Source organism: Hippopotamus amphibius, chromosome 16 (assembly GCF_030028045.1).
Source record: "Hippopotamus amphibius kiboko isolate mHipAmp2 chromosome 16, mHipAmp2.hap2, whole genome shotgun sequence".
NCBI lineage: Eukaryota > Metazoa > Chordata > Mammalia > Artiodactyla > Hippopotamidae > Hippopotamus > Hippopotamus amphibius.
The window spans coordinates 62,519,545-62,540,392 of NC_080201.1; the positions used below are offsets into that span (position 1 = coordinate 62,519,545).

General features: G+C 55.0%; 1 protein-coding gene across 2 annotated transcripts; it reads left to right on the forward strand.

Moving 5' to 3' along the window:
* Positions 1 to 853: 853 nt before the first annotated feature.
* PRKCG (protein kinase C gamma) lies at positions 854 to 18,963 on the forward strand. Of its 2 annotated transcripts, XM_057711310.1 has the most exons (19): positions 854 to 1,672; positions 2,293 to 2,500; positions 2,869 to 2,900; positions 3,924 to 4,006; positions 7,480 to 7,591; positions 7,740 to 7,871; positions 8,441 to 8,597; positions 9,246 to 9,380; positions 9,626 to 9,713; positions 9,970 to 9,999; positions 11,953 to 12,105; positions 12,426 to 12,614; positions 13,579 to 13,670; positions 13,760 to 13,822; positions 13,971 to 14,109; positions 15,132 to 15,212; positions 16,419 to 16,526; positions 17,850 to 17,990; positions 18,086 to 18,963. In XM_057711310.1, exons 2-19 carry the CDS (start codon positions 2,331 to 2,333, stop codon positions 18,272 to 18,274), a joined length of 2,094 nt encoding a protein of 697 aa, XP_057567293.1. In that variant the 5' UTR covers positions 854 to 1,672; positions 2,293 to 2,330; the 3' UTR covers positions 18,275 to 18,963. The 2 variants fall into 2 exon arrangements, with proteins under 2 accessions (XP_057567293.1, XP_057567294.1); XM_057711311.1 differs by lacking the exon at positions 854 to 1,672 and having other exon boundaries at positions 2,087 to 2,500.
* The last annotated feature ends 1,885 nt before the right edge of the window (positions 18,964 to 20,848 follow it).

The following is a 20,848-nucleotide window of genomic DNA, read 5'->3' on the forward strand; positions in this document are numbered from 1 at the left end:
TCCAGGACAATCACAAATACATAAACACATGGCTCTGGGAAAATTCAAGGATCAGGCAACCCATTCTCTGCACCTACACCTGCAAAAGCAATTGGGAAGAAATACAAGTGCAAGAGAGGGAAGGGTCCCGCGGGAAGAGGGCGGAGGGCCGACAAAAGCAGGCGAACGTCTGTTTGGCGAGGAAAGGCCTCCCTTCGATCTCTGCAGAGTCGACCCCAGAATTTTAACCTACACCCATCCCTACCTTGTCGAAGGGCGACTCGCACCCCCACCCTTCCACCATCCCACGCCTGAACCCCTTCTGGAAGGCACCAGACAGAACAGCTGTAGAATCCGGGGGTGATATGCTGGTGATTCTGGAAAAAACCCAAGCAGAAGTAGAATAGAGCGCGGTGGGGTTCCCTAGGTCAACTTTTTCGCGGCCACTCCTCTCCCCCATCCTCTATCCTGGGGTACGGCGGACGCCTGGACGTGGCTGCAAAGCCAGTGGACCCCACGTGTTGGGATTTAGGGGAGCCCTCGGATTCTCTAACCTCCCCTTCGGCTTCCACAAGCTGGACGCCTACCCCCAGAAGTCCCAGCGAAGGTGTGCTGGGCGGCCCGAGTCCCCAGGCTCAGCCGCAGCGCCCCGCCCCGCTTCGTGGGGCATGCCGGGAGAGAGAGTTCTCGGCCGCGCCGCGAGAACAACCGATTGGCAGGCCCAAGACTACAAGTCCCAGCATACATTGCACCCCGCGGCCCCGGGTGTGGTTGCCCTTGGCAACAGAGCGGATTTCTCCCGGAGCCGGGACTAGGAAGCGCTTCGCAGCTGCGGGAGGGACGGAGCGAGACCAGAGGGAGGCAGAGACACAGGTGGGGCGACGGAGGGCAGAGACAGGAGGAAAGCTGACCCGGCCAACGTTCGCAGAGACCCTCCCAACCCCTGGACAGAGATGCACAGTGTTCCAGAGCCAGGGGGAGACAGACACTGAATCCCCGAGAGACGTGGAGGGAGGGAGAGACCCCCCAGAGACGAGAGGGATTCTCAGAGCCAGAGCGACAAACAGAGTGGGTGAGGAAGGGACCAAGATAGAGCTGGCGAGGGGAGGAGGAGGAGAGAGATCAACCTAAACATTCAGAGAGAGACCCCCCAGCCGTAGAGAGAGAGATTGACAGAGCCCGAGAGTGGGTGTGAGAGAGGGACAGGCACGGAGAGGTACAGAAGGCGAGTGAGACAGGGAGAGAGACAGAGATTGCCTCTCAAAGAAGAGACGCGGAGGGAGGGAGAGGCAGAGATCCTCGAGCCAGAGCCAGAGAGACGGAGAGAGGCAGGGAAGAGGACTAGATTCAGGCAGACAGAAGTGCAAGAATTTATGAGACGGGGAGGGACAGAGGGAGACTGATTCACAGTGAGACAGACATGGAGTGAGAGAGACACACACCAAGACCTGGGGGGGGGGGGGGTGTCACAGGATGAGTGACAGACATAAATGGAGACACGCAGCGGAGAAAACAGAGAAATAAGAACAGAAATTCTCAGAGACAAGGAAAGGAACCCAGACCCACCCAGAGAAACGGAGGGCGCCAGGAACAGAGCGCCCAGGGAATAGGACGCTCCCAGAGGGAGACCTAGACGTACGAATTCGCAGAAGCCCAGAGAGAGATATCAAGACGCGGGTGGCATCAAGAAAAAGTGAGACACCAAGCCTCCCTGCTCACCAGTGGATCCCAGCACTAATACAAAGTTTGTGCAGTGAAACAGAGTGACACAGCCAATCAGAGATCCGAGTGGAGTTGCAGTGGGCTAACAGGACTCACCCAGGCACCCCGGTGGGGGAGGAAGCCGGGGCCGGGCGACAGATTGGGGAGGGGGCAGGGCACGGCGTGGAGGATGCCCCCTCCCTTCAGCCAGCCCCCGGAGTGGGTGTGCGCACGTGTGTGTGTGTTGGTGGGGGAGGGCATTTGTCCCTAGTCTCAAGGAGGGGGGATGCCTTTAAGCCGAAACCCCGCCCCTCGGTCGTCATGGCAACGCCTCCCCCCACCCGGGGCTCCCACATTTCAGCAGGTGCCTGAGCTGGAGCTCCCACCACCGCCGCCGCCCGTGCCTCCGGCTCCTCCGCCCTTGCCCTCGGCTCTCCGCCCCACTCGCCCGCTCCCCCTGGCGGAGCCGGCGCGCTCCAAGGTGCCGCTCCCTGCCCTGCGCGCTCCGCTCCAGGAGGTGCCTCGCCCCTCTCCTCCCCACCTCGGAATTTCCCGCTGGCTCTTTGGCTCTCCCGAGCCTCCGGCTCCTTGCCCTTCCACCTGTTTCCCCAGAAAGGCAGGATCCTGGTTCCTGCTACGTTCCTGGGGCCATGGCAGGCCTGGGCCCCGGCGGAGGCGATTCAGAGGGGGGACCCCGGCCCCTGTTTTGCAGAAAGGGGGCTCTGAGGCAGAAGGTGGTCCACGAAGTCAAGAGCCACAAGTTCACCGCTCGCTTCTTCAAGCAGCCAACCTTCTGCAGCCACTGCACTGACTTCATATGGTGAGGGAAGGGGCTGGGGCCCTGAGGGATGAGGAGACTAGGGATAAAGACCCCTGGCGCAGCAGACCCCAGAGTGGTGAGGAAGGAGGGGGCTGCAGCCCTGGCTCCTGGCCCTAGGGTAGGAGGGGCTGGGGGCCTGGACTCCTGGGGTCAGAGGGAGGAGGGGCTGTGGGCCTGGGCTCCTGAGTCTGACAGAAGGGAGACTGGGGGGCCAGAATTTCTGGGTTCTGGAAAGAAGAGGCAGCTGGGGCTCAGACTCCTGGGTCCTGCGGGAGGAGGATGGGAGGACGCAGGCCTCCTGTGACAGGCAGAGGTGAGGGGTCCAGGTACCCTTTTCTGCGCTGACCTCAGATCCTTGACTCTTACAGGGGGATTGGAAAACAGGGCCTGCAATGCCAAGGTAAGGGCTGGGGACCTGGACTCCCGGGACCCTCAGGAGGGTGGGTGGAGGCTGGGGCCCCACAGCCTAGGCTGCTTGACACACGTGTTCTCTGGTCCCCAGAGAGGCACGGGGGAGCCCAGGGCGGGGGGTGTGGCAGAGACACAGCCTGCAGTGGGGAGGGAGCTCTGACGGCGGGGCCACTGCGGAGGTGGTGCTGGGGGCCCCTCCCTCGGCCGGCTCCAGGTGGGGACAGATATTTGGAGAATCTGTTGCCATGGGAACAGGGAGATTTGGAAAAGGGGAGATGAAAGGAGGGGGGGCTGGAGATGCAAAGTCAGAGCCCCCCCCCACCCCAGACTGCCATTGCCATGACAACACTACCCGTCCTGGGCCGGGCGGGGTCACCGATGGGCGGGTGGGGGACGGGTGGGGCCGGCAGTTGTGGGGGCCGGGAGAGGGGGAGCGAGTCCTAAAGCACCAGCTGCTACTGCTAAGAGCAGAGTGAGTCAGGGAGGGGGGCGGGCCGGCAGCGGCACCCCCAGACTCACTTGTGCCCAAGTTGATGCTCTTGGTTCTGTTGGAGAACCTCTCTCTGTGGTGCCTCTCTTCTAGTCTGCCCACCTCTCTCCTGGCTTTCTTGTCTCTGTCTGTGGGTCTGTGTCCACGGGATCCTGTTTGCTCTCTCTGTCTCCGTCTCTTTCTAGCTTTCTCTCTTTTTCTCTCCTTGTCTCTCTGTCCCTCTGTCTCTGTCCCTCTGTTTCCCTTTGGCTGCGGGTGTGCATTGGGCTCTCTGTTCTCTCCCTGTTTCTGTGATTCTCAGCATCTGTGTTTCTTTCTTTGGGTCACCTTTTGAATTTCTGTCTCCCAGTGTCTCTGTCTCTGTCTCTCTGCATATCAAGGGCTCTTTGATTTTCTCTGTATTGAACTCTATGGGGATCCTTCGATCCGGGTTGTCTTTCTGTCTGGGTCTCCTCTCTTTCTGATTTTCTGTCCATTGGGGTCTCTCTCTTGTCTCTGTGTCTCTGTGATTCTCACTTGCAGTCTGCAGTTTTGTGGTTCATCGACGATGCCACGAATTTGTGACCTTCGAGTGTCCAGGCGCTGGGAAGGGCCCCCAGACAGACGTGAGTGCCCGGACACCTGGTTCTTCCTCCTCGGGCCGCGCCCCCGCCCTCACCCCCTCGGCGTCCGTCCCAATTTCTCCTGCTATTTATAAGGCTGGGAGGGGAGGGGGGCTGGAGAGATAGGGAGAGCTAGTCTGGCCCAGATTCCCTGCCCTTGGCCTGGAAAGGGGGAATGAGAGGGGACTGAGACAGGCTGGGGCCCCAGGTGGGGGACAAAGAGGAGGCAGGGGTGAGGGAACCTCGGCACTGGAGGAGGTGGGCTGTGATCCAGGAGCCAAGAGAATTAGAAAATAGAGAGCTGACGGACAGAGAGAGAGAGAGAGAAATTGATGCAAGCACTGAGATCCCAAGATAAGACAGAGAGAGAACCCAGAGATGCAAAAAAAATATAGAGACCCAGACAGAGAGATTGGGGGAGAGAGAGTGACAGCAGTGGAACAGAGACGGTGACACTGGAGGAAGGGAAAGGGGACCCAGAAAGACTGGGAGAGACAGAGACAGAGAAACTCAGCGAGATGGGGAGTGCACACCCAGAAAGGGAAACTGGATTAGAAAATGGTAGATATGGAGAACTGCTTAGGAGGTGCTGAGAGACGGAAGCTCAGAGAGATGCTGTCCTACACACGCACACACATATGTCCATTTACAGACACCCTCCCCATGTGTGCACACACACGCACATATATGCAGGTACCGATTCCCCGTGTACGCTCACACGGATACACACAACTGTCCTCTCCCTCGCCTCCCCCTCCAGCATCAGGGGCTTACAAGAACTGTCTACCCTGCACACCCACCCCGATGCCCCCTTCACTTTCTGTCTGGCCATGGGGCTCTTCTCTCTGAGCTTCAGTTTCCCCGTCTATAAAGTGGGGCTGACCATCTAGTGTTGACCAGTAGAACTTTCCACAACGATGGAAGCGTTCTGTGTCTTCACCTTCCAGCTGCCAGCCGCCATAGCTAGCTGCCAAGGGACGGAAATGTAAATCCCATTTAACTGGAGTTGATTTCAATTTAATTTTTTTTAATTGAAGGATAGTTGATTTACAATGTGCCAATCTCTGCTGTACAGCAAAGTGACTCGGTTATATACGTATATACGTTCTTTTTTTATACTCTTTTCCATTATGATTTATCACAGGATATTGAATCTAGTTCCCTTGGCTCTACAGTAGGACCTTGTTGTTTTTTCGTTGATTTCCATTTAAATAGCCACCTGCAAGAGGGCTACCGTGTGGGACAGCATCAATCTAGACGCCCCCAGGCTTGTTTTGACAGTTCAGTGAAGTCAGGCAGGATGAGAGCCCAGGATGTGACACAGGGCTGGAGATGGTTTTATGATTAGCAGATGGAGAAAGAGGCGGAATGAGAAAATGAGAGAGAGAGCGCGCGCACCACGGAAGTCCATGATGCGTTTTGCCAGCTTGTCAGGTCAAGAAAATTGAAATGTACATAGAGGATGTGACTTCCAAGAACATATATTGAGCACCACTGTCTGCCAGCACCTATATGTGTTTTGATTGGCTGCCTCGCCTACTCGCCTCCACCACCAACAAACGCTACATCTGATTTATCCAGGGCTCACTGCATGCACTCATGAGGTATCTTGTATATAGTATAGGATTGAATCTGCTTAACAGCTTATAAGGTTGGGTATTGTTCCTGTCCGCATCTGACAGAGGCTCCTGGGCCAGCGTCCACCTGGGCTTGAATCTCACCTCCACTACGTATTGGTCCTGTGACCTTCCGAAAGTTAACTCACCTCTCTGCGCCTCTGGAGTTCCTCCTCTGTAAACTGGGGGTGATAACCCTCATCTTATAGGACTGTTTTAAGGACTAAATGAGTCAGATACTTGGGACAACACCTGGTACATGGCAAGACGCAAACTATTAATTATTATCATTGTAAAATTAATTACTATGACCGATGAGGAAACAGAGGATGAGGTCTTTCCTCTCTATCACGCTGGCTTTCCTTTTCTTTGTGAAGCACTAAACTTTTAATCTTGTCGTCAGCAACCCAGATCAAGGGCTTAAGAAGTGTTCAGGGCTTGACAAGCATGATTGCCTTCAGTCTTCACAAGAACCCTTTCAGGAAGGGCTCATGGTCCCATTTTAGAGGGAGGAAACCTGAGTCTCTAAAAAGGGTGGTGTGGGGGGAGGCCACACAGCTGGGTAGCGGGCAGAGTCAAAACTTGGACCCTAATCTTTCGAATCAGAGGCCAGGTACTGTCTCCTTTTTAATAGCTACTTTCACCTTGAGGATAATCACAACAGCTTCTATGTCAGGTCCCCTGCTGAGAGTTTTCACCCACCGCGTCTCATTGCATGCGGTAGGAACCCTTTGAGCGAGGATCAGCTGAAGATCTTTAGAGGTCCAGCACATGCAACTGCCAACACCCTCCCCCCGCCCAAGTATAATTCAAAATAGAATCCCTACTAAACTGCAAAATAAATAAAAGCCCAAGTATATTGAGAATTTTTGCCCTAGGATAACTCTTGCAATACATTCTTAGAAAAAGGCAACTATCCAGTTACTTACCACTCAGACATTGCTCAGGGTGAAAGGAGGAATGCTTTTACTTGTGTCATATTCATGCTTCATTGGACTTGACAGTTAGCCTTGCTTCAAGACGTAGAAAGTTGATTTCCACGGGGCAGAGGAGGACGCTGAGGCTCCAAACTGGGCACTGACTTGTCTGAAATCACGCAGCTGGGAAATGGCCCAGCTCTTGATTAAACCCAGGGCTATGTGCGGACTGCAATAAAATCACTAATAATAACCATGGCAGTAATGACCTCAGTAACACTATGGAACACAGTAAACATGCCAAACCCTGCTGTGTGGTTTACACTTAATCTTTCGTTAGGATACCTGGGTCCCTAAAACTGAGAGGTCACATTCTCCATCCCACAAGGGGCTCAGCGAAGGCAGATCATCAGCAGATAGACATTGACAGAGGCTGACAATGAATGATCTGGGGTTCATAGTGGCCCACAAGTCCTCGGAGAACAGCTTGTGGAAGGTTGAGGGGTAGAGACTATGGGACTTTGGAAGCCTCCACTTTCTTCAGGTTTTTTTGAAATGCCACCTTGTTAGTGCAACCTTCCCTGATCACTCTACTTCACAATTACTGTTTCACAATCCCCTTCCCTACTTCATTTTTATCCAGAGCACCTATTACCTTCAGTCATACTATATCTCTTATTTATCGTGTTAATTTTCTGTCTCCCTCCACTAGAAAGTAAAGTCCTCATGGACAGGAGTTTTTATTTGGTTTGCTCATGGCTGGCTCCTGGCACCAAGAGCAGTGCCTGGCACACAGTAGGTGCTCAATTAATGTTGTAGAGTGAATGAGTGAGGCGGAGCAGCAGGAAGACTGGGAGAGCAAGGTGGAAGAGAAAGAGTTCAGAGGGATGCTCTTTTAGGACACCCTCCAGACCCCTTCTGACCGACTCCTCCCTGCCATCAGGATCCCCGCAACAAGCACAAGTTCCGTCTGCACAGCTACAGCAGCCCCACCTTCTGCGACCACTGTGGCTCCCTCCTTTACGGGCTGGTGCACCAGGGCATGAAGTGCTCCTGTGAGTCATGCTTGCCGCGTCTGCCACAACTTGGCGCTTCCGGGGCCCCTGCAAAAGCGCAGCGTCTGGGTTTCGGGTAAACGCTAGGGAATGGAGTCTGGGGTTAAGGGCGGGAACTGAAGTACTACCCCCAGTTCTGTCCCCCCAGGCTGCGAGATGAACGTGCACCGGCGCTGTGTGCGCAGCGTGCCCTCTCTGTGCGGCGTGGACCACACGGAGCGCCGCGGGCGCCTGCAGCTGGAAATCCGGGCTCCCACTTCGGATGAGATCCACGTCACGGGTGAGACCCCGCCCCCTCGCCTGGCCCCGCCCCTTTATCTGTGCGTGAGGGACCGATTGAATTCACCTGAGCCGCCCACCCCCAAAGACCCAGGAAGCCACGCCCCTCGCGGAGGTCACGCCCACATTCCTGACCCCGCCTGCAAAGGTTCAGCACCGACCTGCCGCGCTCCTTCTAGCTCGAGGCCCCTTCTCCAGCCGTGCCTCTGGCCACTTTCCCCGCCTCTTATGGATGTTCGAGGCATCAAGGTCCTGGGGTTGGGGCTGAGGGGAACGAGAGAAGAGTTGGTTCCGTGGGAGGTTCGGGTTTACTACCGGTGATGTGGCCAGGGTCCTGACTCCTGGGTCCTGATGGAGGCAGGAGCTTTGGGTTTGATTTCTGGGTCACGGGCTGGGGAAAGGACTTCATGCGCTGTCTTCTGGGTACTGGAGAAGTAAAAGATCAAAAACACCTGGGTCATGAGAGAGGCCACTGAGAGGTTGGAATTCTTGATTGCTGGCCGGGGGAAGGCTCGGGGGCCTCTTCCTGAATCTCTAACCCCATCTACCCTTCTTCACCTCCCCCCTCAGTTGGCGAGGCCCGTAACCTCATCCCAATGGACCCCAATGGTCTGTCTGATCCCTATGTGAAACTGAAGCTCATCCCAGACCCCCGGAATTTGACAAAACAGAAGACCCGGACCGTGAAAGCCACTCTAAACCCTGTGTGGAACGAGACCTTTGTGTTGTGAGCCTCGGGTGCAGGGGAGGCTGTGATGACTGACAGAGAATGATCTGAGGGTCCTGTTGGCCCACAAGACCCCAGAGAGCAGGTGTTAGGATAGAAGGAGCCCCCAAAAGGGCAGAAGAAGGTAGTGGCAGAAGAAGATGAAGAGATTGAGGGAGAGGGGTGGAGATAGAGAAAGTGAGAGACAGACAGACATCTGTGTATTTAATCTCCATCAAAGCCCACCACTGTAGAGTGAGACAGCGATCAGAGAGAGAGATAGACCCCGAGACTCAGAAGAAGAGACATAAACCCAAAGAGGGACACAGAAGGAATGTTGTTGGGTGGGTGGCAAGGAGAGAAAGAGAAGCCAAAGGACAGAAAGACATACGGAGAGAGGAGAGGGGCACTTAGAATAGGAGAGACCTGGAAAGGCCAGGAAACAAGGATGGGGAAGGACCAGAGAGGGAGGGAGACTGAGAGAGCTGTCTAGGCTTACTTAGGGCCTAGACAGGGAGAGCGACCCTCTTCGGGAGGACCAGGGGTGGGAAAACACTTTAAAGAGCAGGAAACAGGCCCCAGCCCACTGGGTCTGCCTGCTTCTCCCAAGCATGGGGAGGTGAGGGAGCCAAGAGCTGGGCCCCTCACTTCTCCCCTCCCTTCCCGCAGCAACCTGAAGCCAGGGGACGTGGAGCGCCGGCTCAGCGTGGAGGTGTGGGACTGGGACCGGACTTCCCGCAACGACTTCATGGGTGCCATGTCCTTTGGCGTCTCGGAGCTGCTCAAGGCGCCGGTGGACGGCTGGTGAGGGGCGGGGCGGGGCGGGGCCTCGGCTTCGGCATCTCCATCTTCGTGCGGTCTCTCTCCTCTAAGACACCATCTTCTCTGCCTCCCTGTGCTTCCTTCCCGCTGTCCCTCTCTCCTTTTCTCACTCTTTCTCTCTCCATCTCTGTCTCTCTGTCTCTTCCCCTCTTCTGATGTCTCTGCCTCTCCCGCCCCACGCCGTCTCCCCTACTCCTGCCCCGCTCTGGTCTCCGTCTGTGTGTCAGGTACAAGTTACTGAACCAGGAGGAGGGCGAGTATTACAATGTGCCAGTGGCTGATGCTGACAACTGCAGCCTCCTCCAGAAGTTTGAGGTACCCAGACCCCAGCATCCCCCACAAGGAGCCCAGCCCGGCCTCCCACAGTTCAGCGCTGGCCCTTCCCAAACTCCATCACTGCGTGCCCCCTGACCCTGGGACTAAAACTCCCAGAATACCCTGGAGTTCTTTCTGCTCTTCTAGGGCACTGCTGGGAATTAGAGTTCCTATCCTTCCCCATTGCTTGGGGGTCTGCTTTAGGGCAATCTCCTACCTCTCCGGGGGCTCTGACTCTGGCTTTCTTCTCCCCCAGGCCTGTAACTACCCGCTGGAACTGTACGAGGTGAGTGGAGTTGGAGGCCTGGAACGGAGAAGGTTTCATTCCCGTGGTCTGTGTCTGTCCCCCCACCTCTTGCTCCTCTGATGTCTGTCTTCCTTTCCACACGCATGGGTTGAGCACATACTTGGCAGCAGGTCTTGTGCTCGCTGAGGAATCAGCGCTCTCCAGAGGTGAATCTGACCCCCAGGCAACTCCCCAAGGTAGGGACACAGTCACAGATACTCGGATTCCAGGATGATGTGCTAAATTAGAGGTAGCCCAGGGAACTGAAGAAACTAAATTAGAGGTAGTCCAGGGAACTGAGGAGGCACTAACTCTAGCCTGGGGGAAGGGGGTGGGATGGCGTGGAGGTGGTCAAGGAGGACTTCCCTAAGGAGGTGACACCTGAATTGGTCCTTGAGTGTTTCTCTCTGTTTGTCACTGTGGGCTTCTCTCCTCCATTGGTTTTTTTTTTTTTTTTCACTTACTGAACACATATTTCCTGAGGTTTTACATAAACCCAGCCCTATTCTGGGAGTAGAATCAGGCCATTCCCTGGGGAGCTTCTCTTTCCATATAGGAGAAAGTTACAGATAGAGAAGGAATGTGATGGATCATGGAGATGGCCTCAGGCACTACGGAGTCCTAAGCCTCTGGCCGGACCTGAGAATCAGAGAGAGAAAAGTTCCTAGAGAGGAAGTGCAGGATTCCCCAGGCAAAGGAGAAGGAGACCAGATTTCCAGGCCAAAGAAGGAATGCTTCTGCGCTCTCTGTCTCTCTCTCTCATTTATTCTTTCAAAAAACATTTTGTTGGGCCCTCTGTGTGCAAGGCATGGTTCTAATCAGTGGGGATATAGAAGAAAACAAGAAGAGAGAGAGACGGAGAGAACAAAAAAACCTCCTGCCCTCATGGGGCTTACACTTGCAGGAAGGCATTAAACGAAATAAAGGAGCAAATGATCCTATGTTAGAAGGTGATGTGTGATTATGGAGAAAAATAAATACTAAAGAGAGCAGGGAGTGCTGTTTTTTTGAGATTTTAATGGCAATAAGCAGAGAGGGGTTCACTGAGAAAGTGACCGGTGGGCAGAGACCTAAAGGAGGTGAAATAGTGAGCTGCGAGGATAGTGGAGAGCCTTCCAGGTGGAGGGAAGATCTGTGCAAAGGCACTGAGGTGGGAGTGGACCGGCAGTGAGGCTGGAGCAGAGGGAGGGGTGAAGGTGGGAAGAAGTAGGAGACAGAATCAGAGAGGGAGGGGGTGGAGGTAGTCTCATCATTTATTGGAAGGATTTTGGCTCTTAAACCAAGCGAAATGGAAGGGCATTGGAGGTGATTTCAGTTTGGATAAGATGACTGCCTCTGTATGGAGAACCGATGGTGGAAGGAGGAAGAAGGCTATTGTGAAGGTCCAGAGGGGAGTTGCCAGTGGCTGGGCCCAGGGGGACAATGGTGGTAAACCTGTTCAGATTCTGGGTGTGCTCTGAACATAGAAGAGCAGGACACGAATTCAGCCCTCATCTTCTGAGACCTTCATCCACTCAACACCCTCTTGCTGAGACCCAAGTCATGTGTTGGGTGATGGTGGAGAAACAAAAAGGAAGGAGACACAGTCTCTGGCTTTAATGGACTTTGATTTCTGGCTCTGCTTTTTACCTGCCATGTGACTTCGGGCAAGTTACTTAATGTCTCTGTGCCATCTTCTCTAAAATGGGAGGGGGTGGTGTGTAGAGTGGGTGACACCTGGATCAATGGCATATAGTAAGCTATCTAAGTGCTAGTTGACTAATAAACCCTCCAGGCTGTGGGGAATCAGAGGGAGTTCTTAAGCCAAAGAGGAGAGTGGAGACAACTTTTTTTCTCTCTCCATCTCTCCATCTCTCCCCATCCCTTTTGTTCTTGGGTGCTGTCTCTCTAAGGGGCACCTCCTTATCCCCTTCTGGGGTCTGACTAGCTCTGGATCTCTCCCTTTTCTCACAGAGGGTGCGGATGGGTCCCTCTTCCTCTCCCATCCCCTCCCCATCCCCTAGTCCCACCGACTCCAAACGCTGTTTCTTCGGGGCGAGCCCTGGACGACTGCACATCTCCGACTTCAGCTTCCTCATGGTTTTAGGAAAAGGCAGTTTTGGGAAGGTTGGATTCCTGGGACTCTGGGGGAAGGGGAGGATGTTGGGGAGGGGGGTTCTGGTTCTTAGAGATGAAGTAGTTGGGGAGGAACACGAGGCTGCTGGGTCCCCAAAGATGCTTTGACGGGGCCTCTTGAGTTCCTGGAGAGGAGAGACATAAACACGTGGATCCTTTCCCTGAGGGAGTGGTTGGCAAAGTCTGGGCATCCGGTCCCCTGAGAGGGAGAGGGAGGACCGGCATTTCTTTGTGTCCTTGAAAGGAAGGGGTAGGGACCTCCACCTGTGGGTTCCCAGTGTGGACTGGGCCTTTCCATCCTCTGTCCCTAGGTGATGCTGGCTGAGCGCAGGGGCTCCGACGAGCTGTATGCCATCAAGATCCTGAAGAAAGACGTGATTGTCCAGGATGACGACGTGGACTGCACCCTGGTGGAGAAACGCGTGTTGGCCCTTGGGGGCCGAGGCCCCGGAGGCCGACCCCACTTTCTCACCCAGCTTCACTCCACCTTCCAGACCCCGGTAAGAAAGGAGGGGGCAGAGGCCGGCTCAGGGCCTCTGCCTCATCCCCAGCGGATGGATTAAGCATTTGCTTTGAGATTCTGAGGTTTTGCACGAGACGGAAGAACCCCCGTGAACTCTGATTGGGTGTGACCAGAATGCAGGTGCCCTGGAGGGCGTGGCCAGAAGACTAGGATCCTGAGTGGGCGTGGCCTGAACACCCCAGGTCTTGAGTGGGTGTTTTTTTGAGTAACGGCTTCTGGAGTAAAAGAGTGCGTGGAGCATGTCTTCTGAGCATGCCTACAACTGGGCTCTGATTGGATTCTGAGTTCAGGGTGTTTCCCGAAGACTGTAGAACGGTACAAGGAGTCAAAACTGTCAGGGGTGAGACAGGGTGTGACTCTACTTCCAAGAGCTCTGAGTGGGCGAAGCCATCTTCCTGGATTTTTTTTTTTTTTAATTAGTAATCGGGACTTTCCTGGCAGTCCAGTGGTTAGGACTCCACGCTTCAACTGCAGGGGGCTCGGGTTCATCCCTGGTCTGGGAACTAAGATCCCGCAAGCGGCTAGGCGTGGCACGACCAAAACCAATAAAAAATAAAATAAATAAAAAATTAGTATCATTTGTAAGTGAGGCCCGAACAGCTTAGGTTCCTAGCAGGTGGCCAGGATTGCACATGCGTGTGAGTGATGTGGAAGGAGGTTTCAGTATCCCTGGGATTTCAAGCACACGGTGGGCCTCAAACTTAAATTCCGAGAAGGGAGGACCGGAACCCCTGACAGGTCGGAGTAACAGGGGATGGGGTGGGCGGAGATTCTGAGCTGGCCGGTTCAGAATCTTCCAGGCCTTCTGGTGGGCATAGACGGTTGCTCTGGATTTCTGATGGGGTGGATCCGGAGCCTTTGTCTCGCGTGGGCAGGAAGGGACGTGTCCTACCCCCTGCTGGGCGTGTCCTGGCCTCTAAGCCCCATCCACTCCTCCCCAGGATCGCCTGTATTTTGTGATGGAGTATGTCACCGGGGGCGACTTGATGTACCACATTCAGCAGCTGGGCAAGTTTAAGGAGCCCCATGCAGCGTGAGTCTTGGCCGAGAGAGGGGGGTGGGGAAGGTGGAAGGGAGTGAGGCGCAGCCTCTGGCCTTCTGACTCCACACCCCCACCTCCAGGTTCTACGCGGCAGAAATCGCCATCGGCCTCTTCTTTCTTCACAATCAGGGCATCATCTACCGGTGAGCAGTCCCTGGCCTTTCAGTGGAGGGAATCAGACCCCTAGAAGGGAGGGGATTTGAACTTACGCCTCCAGCCTGTTGAATCCTACCCGTCCTGCAATTCCCACCCACTCCGCCCCCGCCCCCGCCCCCCCCCCCCCCCCCCCAGGGACCTGAAATTGGACAACGTGATGCTGGATGCTGAAGGACACATCAAAATCACTGACTTTGGCATGTGTAAGGAGAACGTCTTCCCGGGGAGCACAACCCGCACCTTCTGTGGGACCCCAGACTACATAGCCCCCGAGGTAATCCTGCCTGTGCTGCTCTCGGCGTCTCCAAGTTCGCTGAGTAGGTGTGACTGGTTGTCCAGTATCCAGAGTATGGGGACTTGACCCTGGGGTCTTTCCACGAGTCGTGGGTGTTCTAACAGCCAGCAACGCAGCGGCTCGTGCGGAGCGTTGTAAGTGGGCGGAGCTGGGTCTCTAAATAGGCAAAGTGGGCGGGACCTGTGGGTGAATGTTCTGAAAGAGCAGGGCCAGCTCTAAGGATTCTAGGAGAACACGGCTTGTTACTGGACTGCTCTAAGAAGGTGGAGATGATTTCCAGTGTACTCTGAGTGGGTGGGGCCCATCCCCCAGAACATTAGGCATGTGGAGGCTGTCCCCTGAATATTTCAAGTGGGCAGAGGATGCTCTGACTTTGTTGGGGGCGGGGGCGGGTAAAGCTGATGATCTGACTGGGGTATAAGTAGACTGAGAGCACATCCTGACTTTTCTCACTTGATGCTGGTGCCATCCTTGATCTTTCCTGGTGATTCTGTGCTAGTGCCCAAGTAAGCAATGCCAGTGGTTTCAAAACATAACTGGTGATCAGAATCACTTGGAGAGATTTTGAAAAATGCATGCATCTTCCTGCCTCTGACTCTGGCCTATTGTGGCTGGAATTCTTCAGGGCTGGGAACACCTCTCTTTAAACAGTCCCCTAAAGAATCTGATATGTGTCCAGATTTAACTCTCTGGTCTCTGAAATTCTGCCCTGCGCACCTGATATTGTAAGGAGAGAGTCCAGTTACCTAGGTATTCTGGATGGGTGGAACTTGTGGCTTGGTCTCTAGATAGTCTTTATACTTGAGACCAAAGGAATATTCTAAGTAGGTAGAGTTTGTTTCCCAAATTTTCCAAAGGATGGAGCCAAAGTGTTCTGAGTTGGAAAAGTTTGTGCTGAAAATATTTAAAGTGGGTAGGATTCCCAGGCTGCGAAGCTAGAGGGGCCATGGGTTTCTTGAATCACAAATCATAATTCCTTGCCCTCCTCCCTCCCCTGCTAGATCATTGCCTACCAGCCCTATGGGAAGTCTGTGGACTGGTGGTCCTTTGGGGTTCTGCTGTATGAGATGTTGGCGGGACAGGTACGTGAAGCTGGGGAGAGGCTGGTTTGGCTAAAGGCAACACAGGTGGGGTGCCCCCTGTTACATGGCCATTATCTCAGGAGGAGCAGGTCAGGAAGGGATGTCTGTCTATAGGCTAGTGAGGTATGTGCTAAGCTGTGGGGAAGGTCGGCCAGCTAGGAGGGCGCTCTCCGTGGTCCTGAAGCATTATCTTCCACAGGCTAGGGGTTCTTTGCCACAGAACCCCTTCTCAGAACAATGTTTTTAAACGCAAGAAATAAGATAATAGCATTACAAAAGAAGTCAATCATATTGAAATATGGTCATCAAAATGTTAAAGATTTAATTGAGTCTAATTTAATCAACTAAATAAATTTAACTTAAATGTGTACGGTTGTCCAAACATATTACGAGGGTGAGTCAAAAATTATCCTCACTCTGGCTGTAGAATTCACAGAAGTTTTAATATAACTGGAGTGCGGGTAATTTTTGACCCACCCTCGTAGAATATGGACCTATATGTGATTTCCCACTAATGAATTAAATAGACATATCTCACAGGAATAGGAAGTAAATAGGAAGGTCTACTAGTAATTTTGAAGTAGAGATGACTGATTTTTTTTTTGAGATATCTGCAACTGTTATGTGATAAGAAAACATCTGCGATTTCCATTTGTGATAAAGTCAAAATTACGACTGTTTGGGTTTGTTTCCTACATTTATACTTGCCGTGAGTGCTGAATTTCAGTTTTAGATTTTAAAAAATAAAGATGTATGTTTTTTCCCACCCAAATTCATAGATCCCAGCAATAATATAAACAGACTCCTTAGACCCCCACATTACAAATCTTTGCCTGGGTACTGCTTTTCCTAATCTCAGAAGACTGGAGGCCACTCATCTAACCAGGAGAGAGCTTTTACAGCTTTTCCTGCAGTTTTTCACTCTTCTATTTAAATGACACGTTGCCTAATTAACACCCTGCTGATTTACATAGCAGATAAAGAGAGACAGAACAGCAAAGAGGTGCAGAGAGCTGAAGCATCTGAGATAGAAAACAAGAGAGTCTGAGAGTGAGAAAGATACAGCTTTGGCAATTTGGTCAAAATTTTCCCTAGGAATTTGGGGGCCCAGGGGTGGGCGGTGTTCATGGTGGGCAGTGAGGGTGTGGAAGGTGGGGCCAGGTCGTTTGTCACGTCTCTGACTCTTTATCCCCTCTACTTCCTTAGCCCCCCTTTGATGGGGAGGACGAGGAGGAGCTGTTTCAGGCCATCATGGAACAAACTGTCACCTACCCCAAGTCGCTTTCCCGGGAAGCTGTGGCCATCTGCAAGGGGGTGAGAGTCCCCTGACTCCCAGGTTCTTCATACCCACAACCCACATGGCCCACTGCCGCCATCCAGGGCTGCCCACGCTCCCACTCCTCAAGTCTCTTTACTCCCATCTGCTGAAAAAGTTTATATAATACAGAGATTTTGTGAGAACAATAATGTACTGCCCTGCTGCCACCTGCAGCCCAAGGATGGCCTCTCTCCAGTCCTCCTCTGCTACCCCCTCTCCCCAGCTCATGGCAGGCAGTGCTGGAAGGCCAGGGCCTGCCTCTCCGGAACTGGGTGGGTCAGGTGAACCTATCTCCTGCCATTTTTCTTCCTGTGGGATCTCGGGCAAGTCACCAAAACTATGGGAGCTTCCCTCTCCCCCTCTGGGATTATGGAGTTAAAGCAGGAGAACGAGCCTGGCCTAGAGCAGCTGCTCAACAGATGTTAGCACCCTGCTGCTTCTAGCTCGCGTCTCCATGGCTCTCTGACCATCTCCCTCTGGGCTTCTGTCTCAACCCTCTACCTCCCTCTGTGTATGATGGGGCTTTCTGTGCTGCTACCTTTTTTTCTGTGTCCTTTGGGAATCTCTGCCCACCTTCTGCATCTTTGTCCTCCTCTCTCTGGGTTTCTGTTACCGTCTCACTCCCCTCCCCTTCATACACACACACACACACACACTGGATCTCTCATCTTCTCTTTCTGGTCTCTCTCCTCTTCTTCTTCTGGGTCTCTGTCTTCCCTTTCTCTGAGTCTCTGCCCTCCTATTGGATCTTCATCCCTCTCTCTGGGCGTTTGCCTCCTGGGTCTCCATCCTCCTCTCTTTCTGGGCCTCTGCCTCCCCCACCCCTGCCCCTGCGGTCTCCTAAATTCTCTGGGTCTCTGTCCTCCCCAATGAGTCTCCCCCTCTCTCTGGATCTCGATTCCCCCTTTTCTCTGGGTCTTAAATCTCCCCCCCCCCCCGCCGTCACTTTCCCTCTCTCCCTCCACCCCCATCTGGGATTCTTTCCTTTTCCGTTTCCTCTCTTTCTGGGTTTCTTGGTCCCTCATACCTTCACACCCTGATTTTGCTTCTTTCTTTGTCTGTCCCTGGGTCTCTGAGTCTGGGTTTCATCCACCCCATCTCATTTATTCCCCCTCTTCCTCTTTGTCTCTCCCTTTCTTCTTTCCCCTCCCTCCCCCCATGTCTGTCTCCCCACCCCCACCCCCCAATTCTGCTCTTTCTGGATCTTTTTGCTTGTCTCTCTGTTCCTCCTTCCTTGTCTTCCTCTCTCCCTGTCGTTCTCTGGGCCTCCCTGTCTGGGACTCTGTCTGTCTGTCCGCCTCTCTCTGTGTTTCCTGCAGTTCCTAACCAAGCACCCAGCAAAGCGCCTGGGCTCGGGGCCAGATGGAGAACCCACCATCCGAGCTCACGGCTTTTTCCGCTGGATCGACTGGGAACGGCTCGAACGACTAGAGATCGCGCCTCCATTCAGACCCCGCCCGGTCAGTCACCTTCTGGGAACCAAACCTTGGCCGCTAGAGGGTGGGATACCCCTGAGCTCCAAGACTTCATGTTTCCCTGCCGGTGTCTCCCACAGTGTGGCCGCAGCGGCGAGAACTTCGACAAGTTCTTCACGCGGGCAGCGCCAGCGTTGACCCCTCCAGACCGCCTAGTTCTAGCCAGTATCGACCAAGCCGATTTCCAAGGCTTCACCTATGTCAACCCGGATTTCGTGCACCCGGATGCCCGCAGCCCCATCAGCCCAGCACCTGTGCCAGTCATGTAATCTCACCTGCCGCCACTAGGTGTCCCCATGGCTCCCTCCGCCGCGCCAGCCTTAGCCATCCACCCCCCGGCCCCCACTTCACCACCCCCTTTCCAGTTCTAGATCTTGCTCCCAAGCATTCAGGCCTCTGCCCACCCCCACCCCCACCCCCGTCCAGGGTTCTAGATGCCTCGCCCAATTGTTCCTGGCATTCTACACTCCATACAATCTCTAGAGTCTTACCGTGTTCTAGATTCTGCTGCGCTGAGCCCTAGATTCTGACGCGCCTCAGTGTTCTGGACTCTGCTCCACCAAGTTACAGAACCACCAACACCATCCCAACTCCAGGGAGTTCTAGACTCCATCTTAGAATCTATGCCTTTTTTTTTTTTTTTACACTCCCCCGCCCCCCCCGGGAAATAGTCTCATGGGGTGGGCTGTTCCAGACTCAGATACCAGGACAACCCCCCCCTCCGAGGCCCCACCTACCTCCACTCCATCCTGGAGTCAGTGGGAGGCTGTGCCCCCGTGCTCCAGTGGACCCTCTTCTACGCTCTGGGGATCCCTGGGATGTATGGAGGATTCTTCCCCCCAACTGGTCTCAGCCAGCTTTCCTCCTAGACTTCCCCACCCTAAACCCACCACTGCATGGCCCCTCCAGTCCTGCTCGGAACTCGGCCCCCACCCCAGTGCCTGCCACTCTCGGGGACTCCCCCCACCCCCAGTCCTCTCGCACCCGGCCGCAGCTGCTGGAGAATAAATTTGGGATGCTGATGCTGAAGCGTTTGGATGTTTCCTTCTAAGCTTGGAGAATGAAGGGGGCGTGGAGGTGGGGCAACGACTGTCCGTAGAAGCAAACGGAGAGACAGAGACAGAGGCTGAGGAGCGGGCTGCAGAAAGAGAGGGAAAACGCGGAGAGCCGTAAAGTGAGAGATGATACCCACAGCATGGGAGCAAAGAGCAGGGACCCAGAGAAAGCAGAGAGAGAGGCAGAAACAGAGAGAGAGGTAGAGAGAGCGAGCCACGGAGAGGACCTAAGTGGACACGTGCAGGGAGAGGCAGCGGGGTTGGCGCAGACCACTGAGCCTGTCAGCTAGAGATCCCAGGCACAGACACCCAAGCACGCACATATCCTCCCACAGCGATCAAGCTCACAAACACACACACCGACACGCTGAGACCGGGCCGCTGGGAAGTCCTAAGGGGGAGGATGAAAGGCAAGCCTGTTATTGAGAGACGCCAAGACAGAGAAACCTGTGAGCTTAAGAATCAGCGACTTGAGGCAGGCAAACGCACCCTACGGGCCTCTTTCCCTTGACCCACTTGCGAGTGAGGGGCGTGGAGCGCACAGTTCAGATAGACTACACTTCCCAGCAGATACTGCGGCGGACCCTTCCCCCCCAAGTGCGGCCCCCACCGCCAGGGCTGATGGGAAGTGTAGTCCCTGGGCCGGGACAGGCCAGTGGAATGGTGTGCCTCCGTCTGTGTATTTGGAGGGGACTGCGCCCCAAAGCTTCGCAGGCTCCCTCAGGGAGCCCCTGCGTCTCCTCGTCCCTGCAGGCTCTTGGGTTTCCGGCACTGGGTCCAGTTGGATGCTGGGGCTCCTCCTATCTCTCTCAGCACCGCCGCGGTACCGCCAGCCGGTGCCCGCGGCCCCCAGCCCCTGCTCCGACCCTCGGCGGGCGGCCTGCCCCTTTAAGAGTGGCCCCGCTGACATCACGGCGGGGGGGGGGGGGTGCTGGCCCGGCTCCCGGCTCCGCGGCGGCTGCAGGACCCGGCTCCGCTCTGCGCCCGCTTGCTGCTCAGGGGACCCCGGCCCCGGACGCCCCTTCCCGCCTCCTCCAGCCGCCCAGATCCCACGCTCCACACCACGCCTGACCAGAGCCCCAGTCTTCATCAGGGCACCCCCAGGATTGTCCCTGCTGTCTCTCCTTCTCGGGGTCTCTTCTCTCTCCCTCTCTCTCTCTGCCTCCCCCTACTTCAAGGTCTCTGGGTCTCAGCATCTCTCTGACCAAAGGCCTTTGACGGTCTATCTGTCTCGCTCTGTCACTGTGACCTCTCCACTTCCAGGACCCCAGAATCTCTGAGCCTGGAGGAAGAGGGGGGGTTCCTAGATCCGATCTCTGCCTCTCCATTTCTCTCTCTGTCTCTTTTAGGCCATCTCTGTGCCTCCTGCAATCTCCAGACCTGCGAGTCTCAGTATTTCACAGCCTCGAGGTCTCGGTGTGACTCTGGATCCTCTGCTCGGTCTCTCTGCCGCTCTGTGTGCCCCTGCCCCTCTCGGGCTCTCTGCCTCTGTTTCTATTCTCTCTCGCTCCCTGCCTCCCCCATTCTCAAGGCCCATCTCCCTCCCTCCCTGCATCCTTCCCACCCCCCTCCCCTGCCCCTCCCCTCCTCCGCAGTAGCCAATGAGCGGCCGCCGGTCCCAGCTCCCGGCGTCTTCCGCCGAGTGAGGCCGCGGGCGCGGGGGGTGGGGGGTGGGAGGCCGGGAGGGGGCCGGGACGCCGGGCTCAGGGGCGGGGGCGGGGGGCGCGGGCACCGGCGACCCCGGTGGCGGCGGCGGCGGCGGCGGCCGGGGGAAGCCTCGGGGCCGGT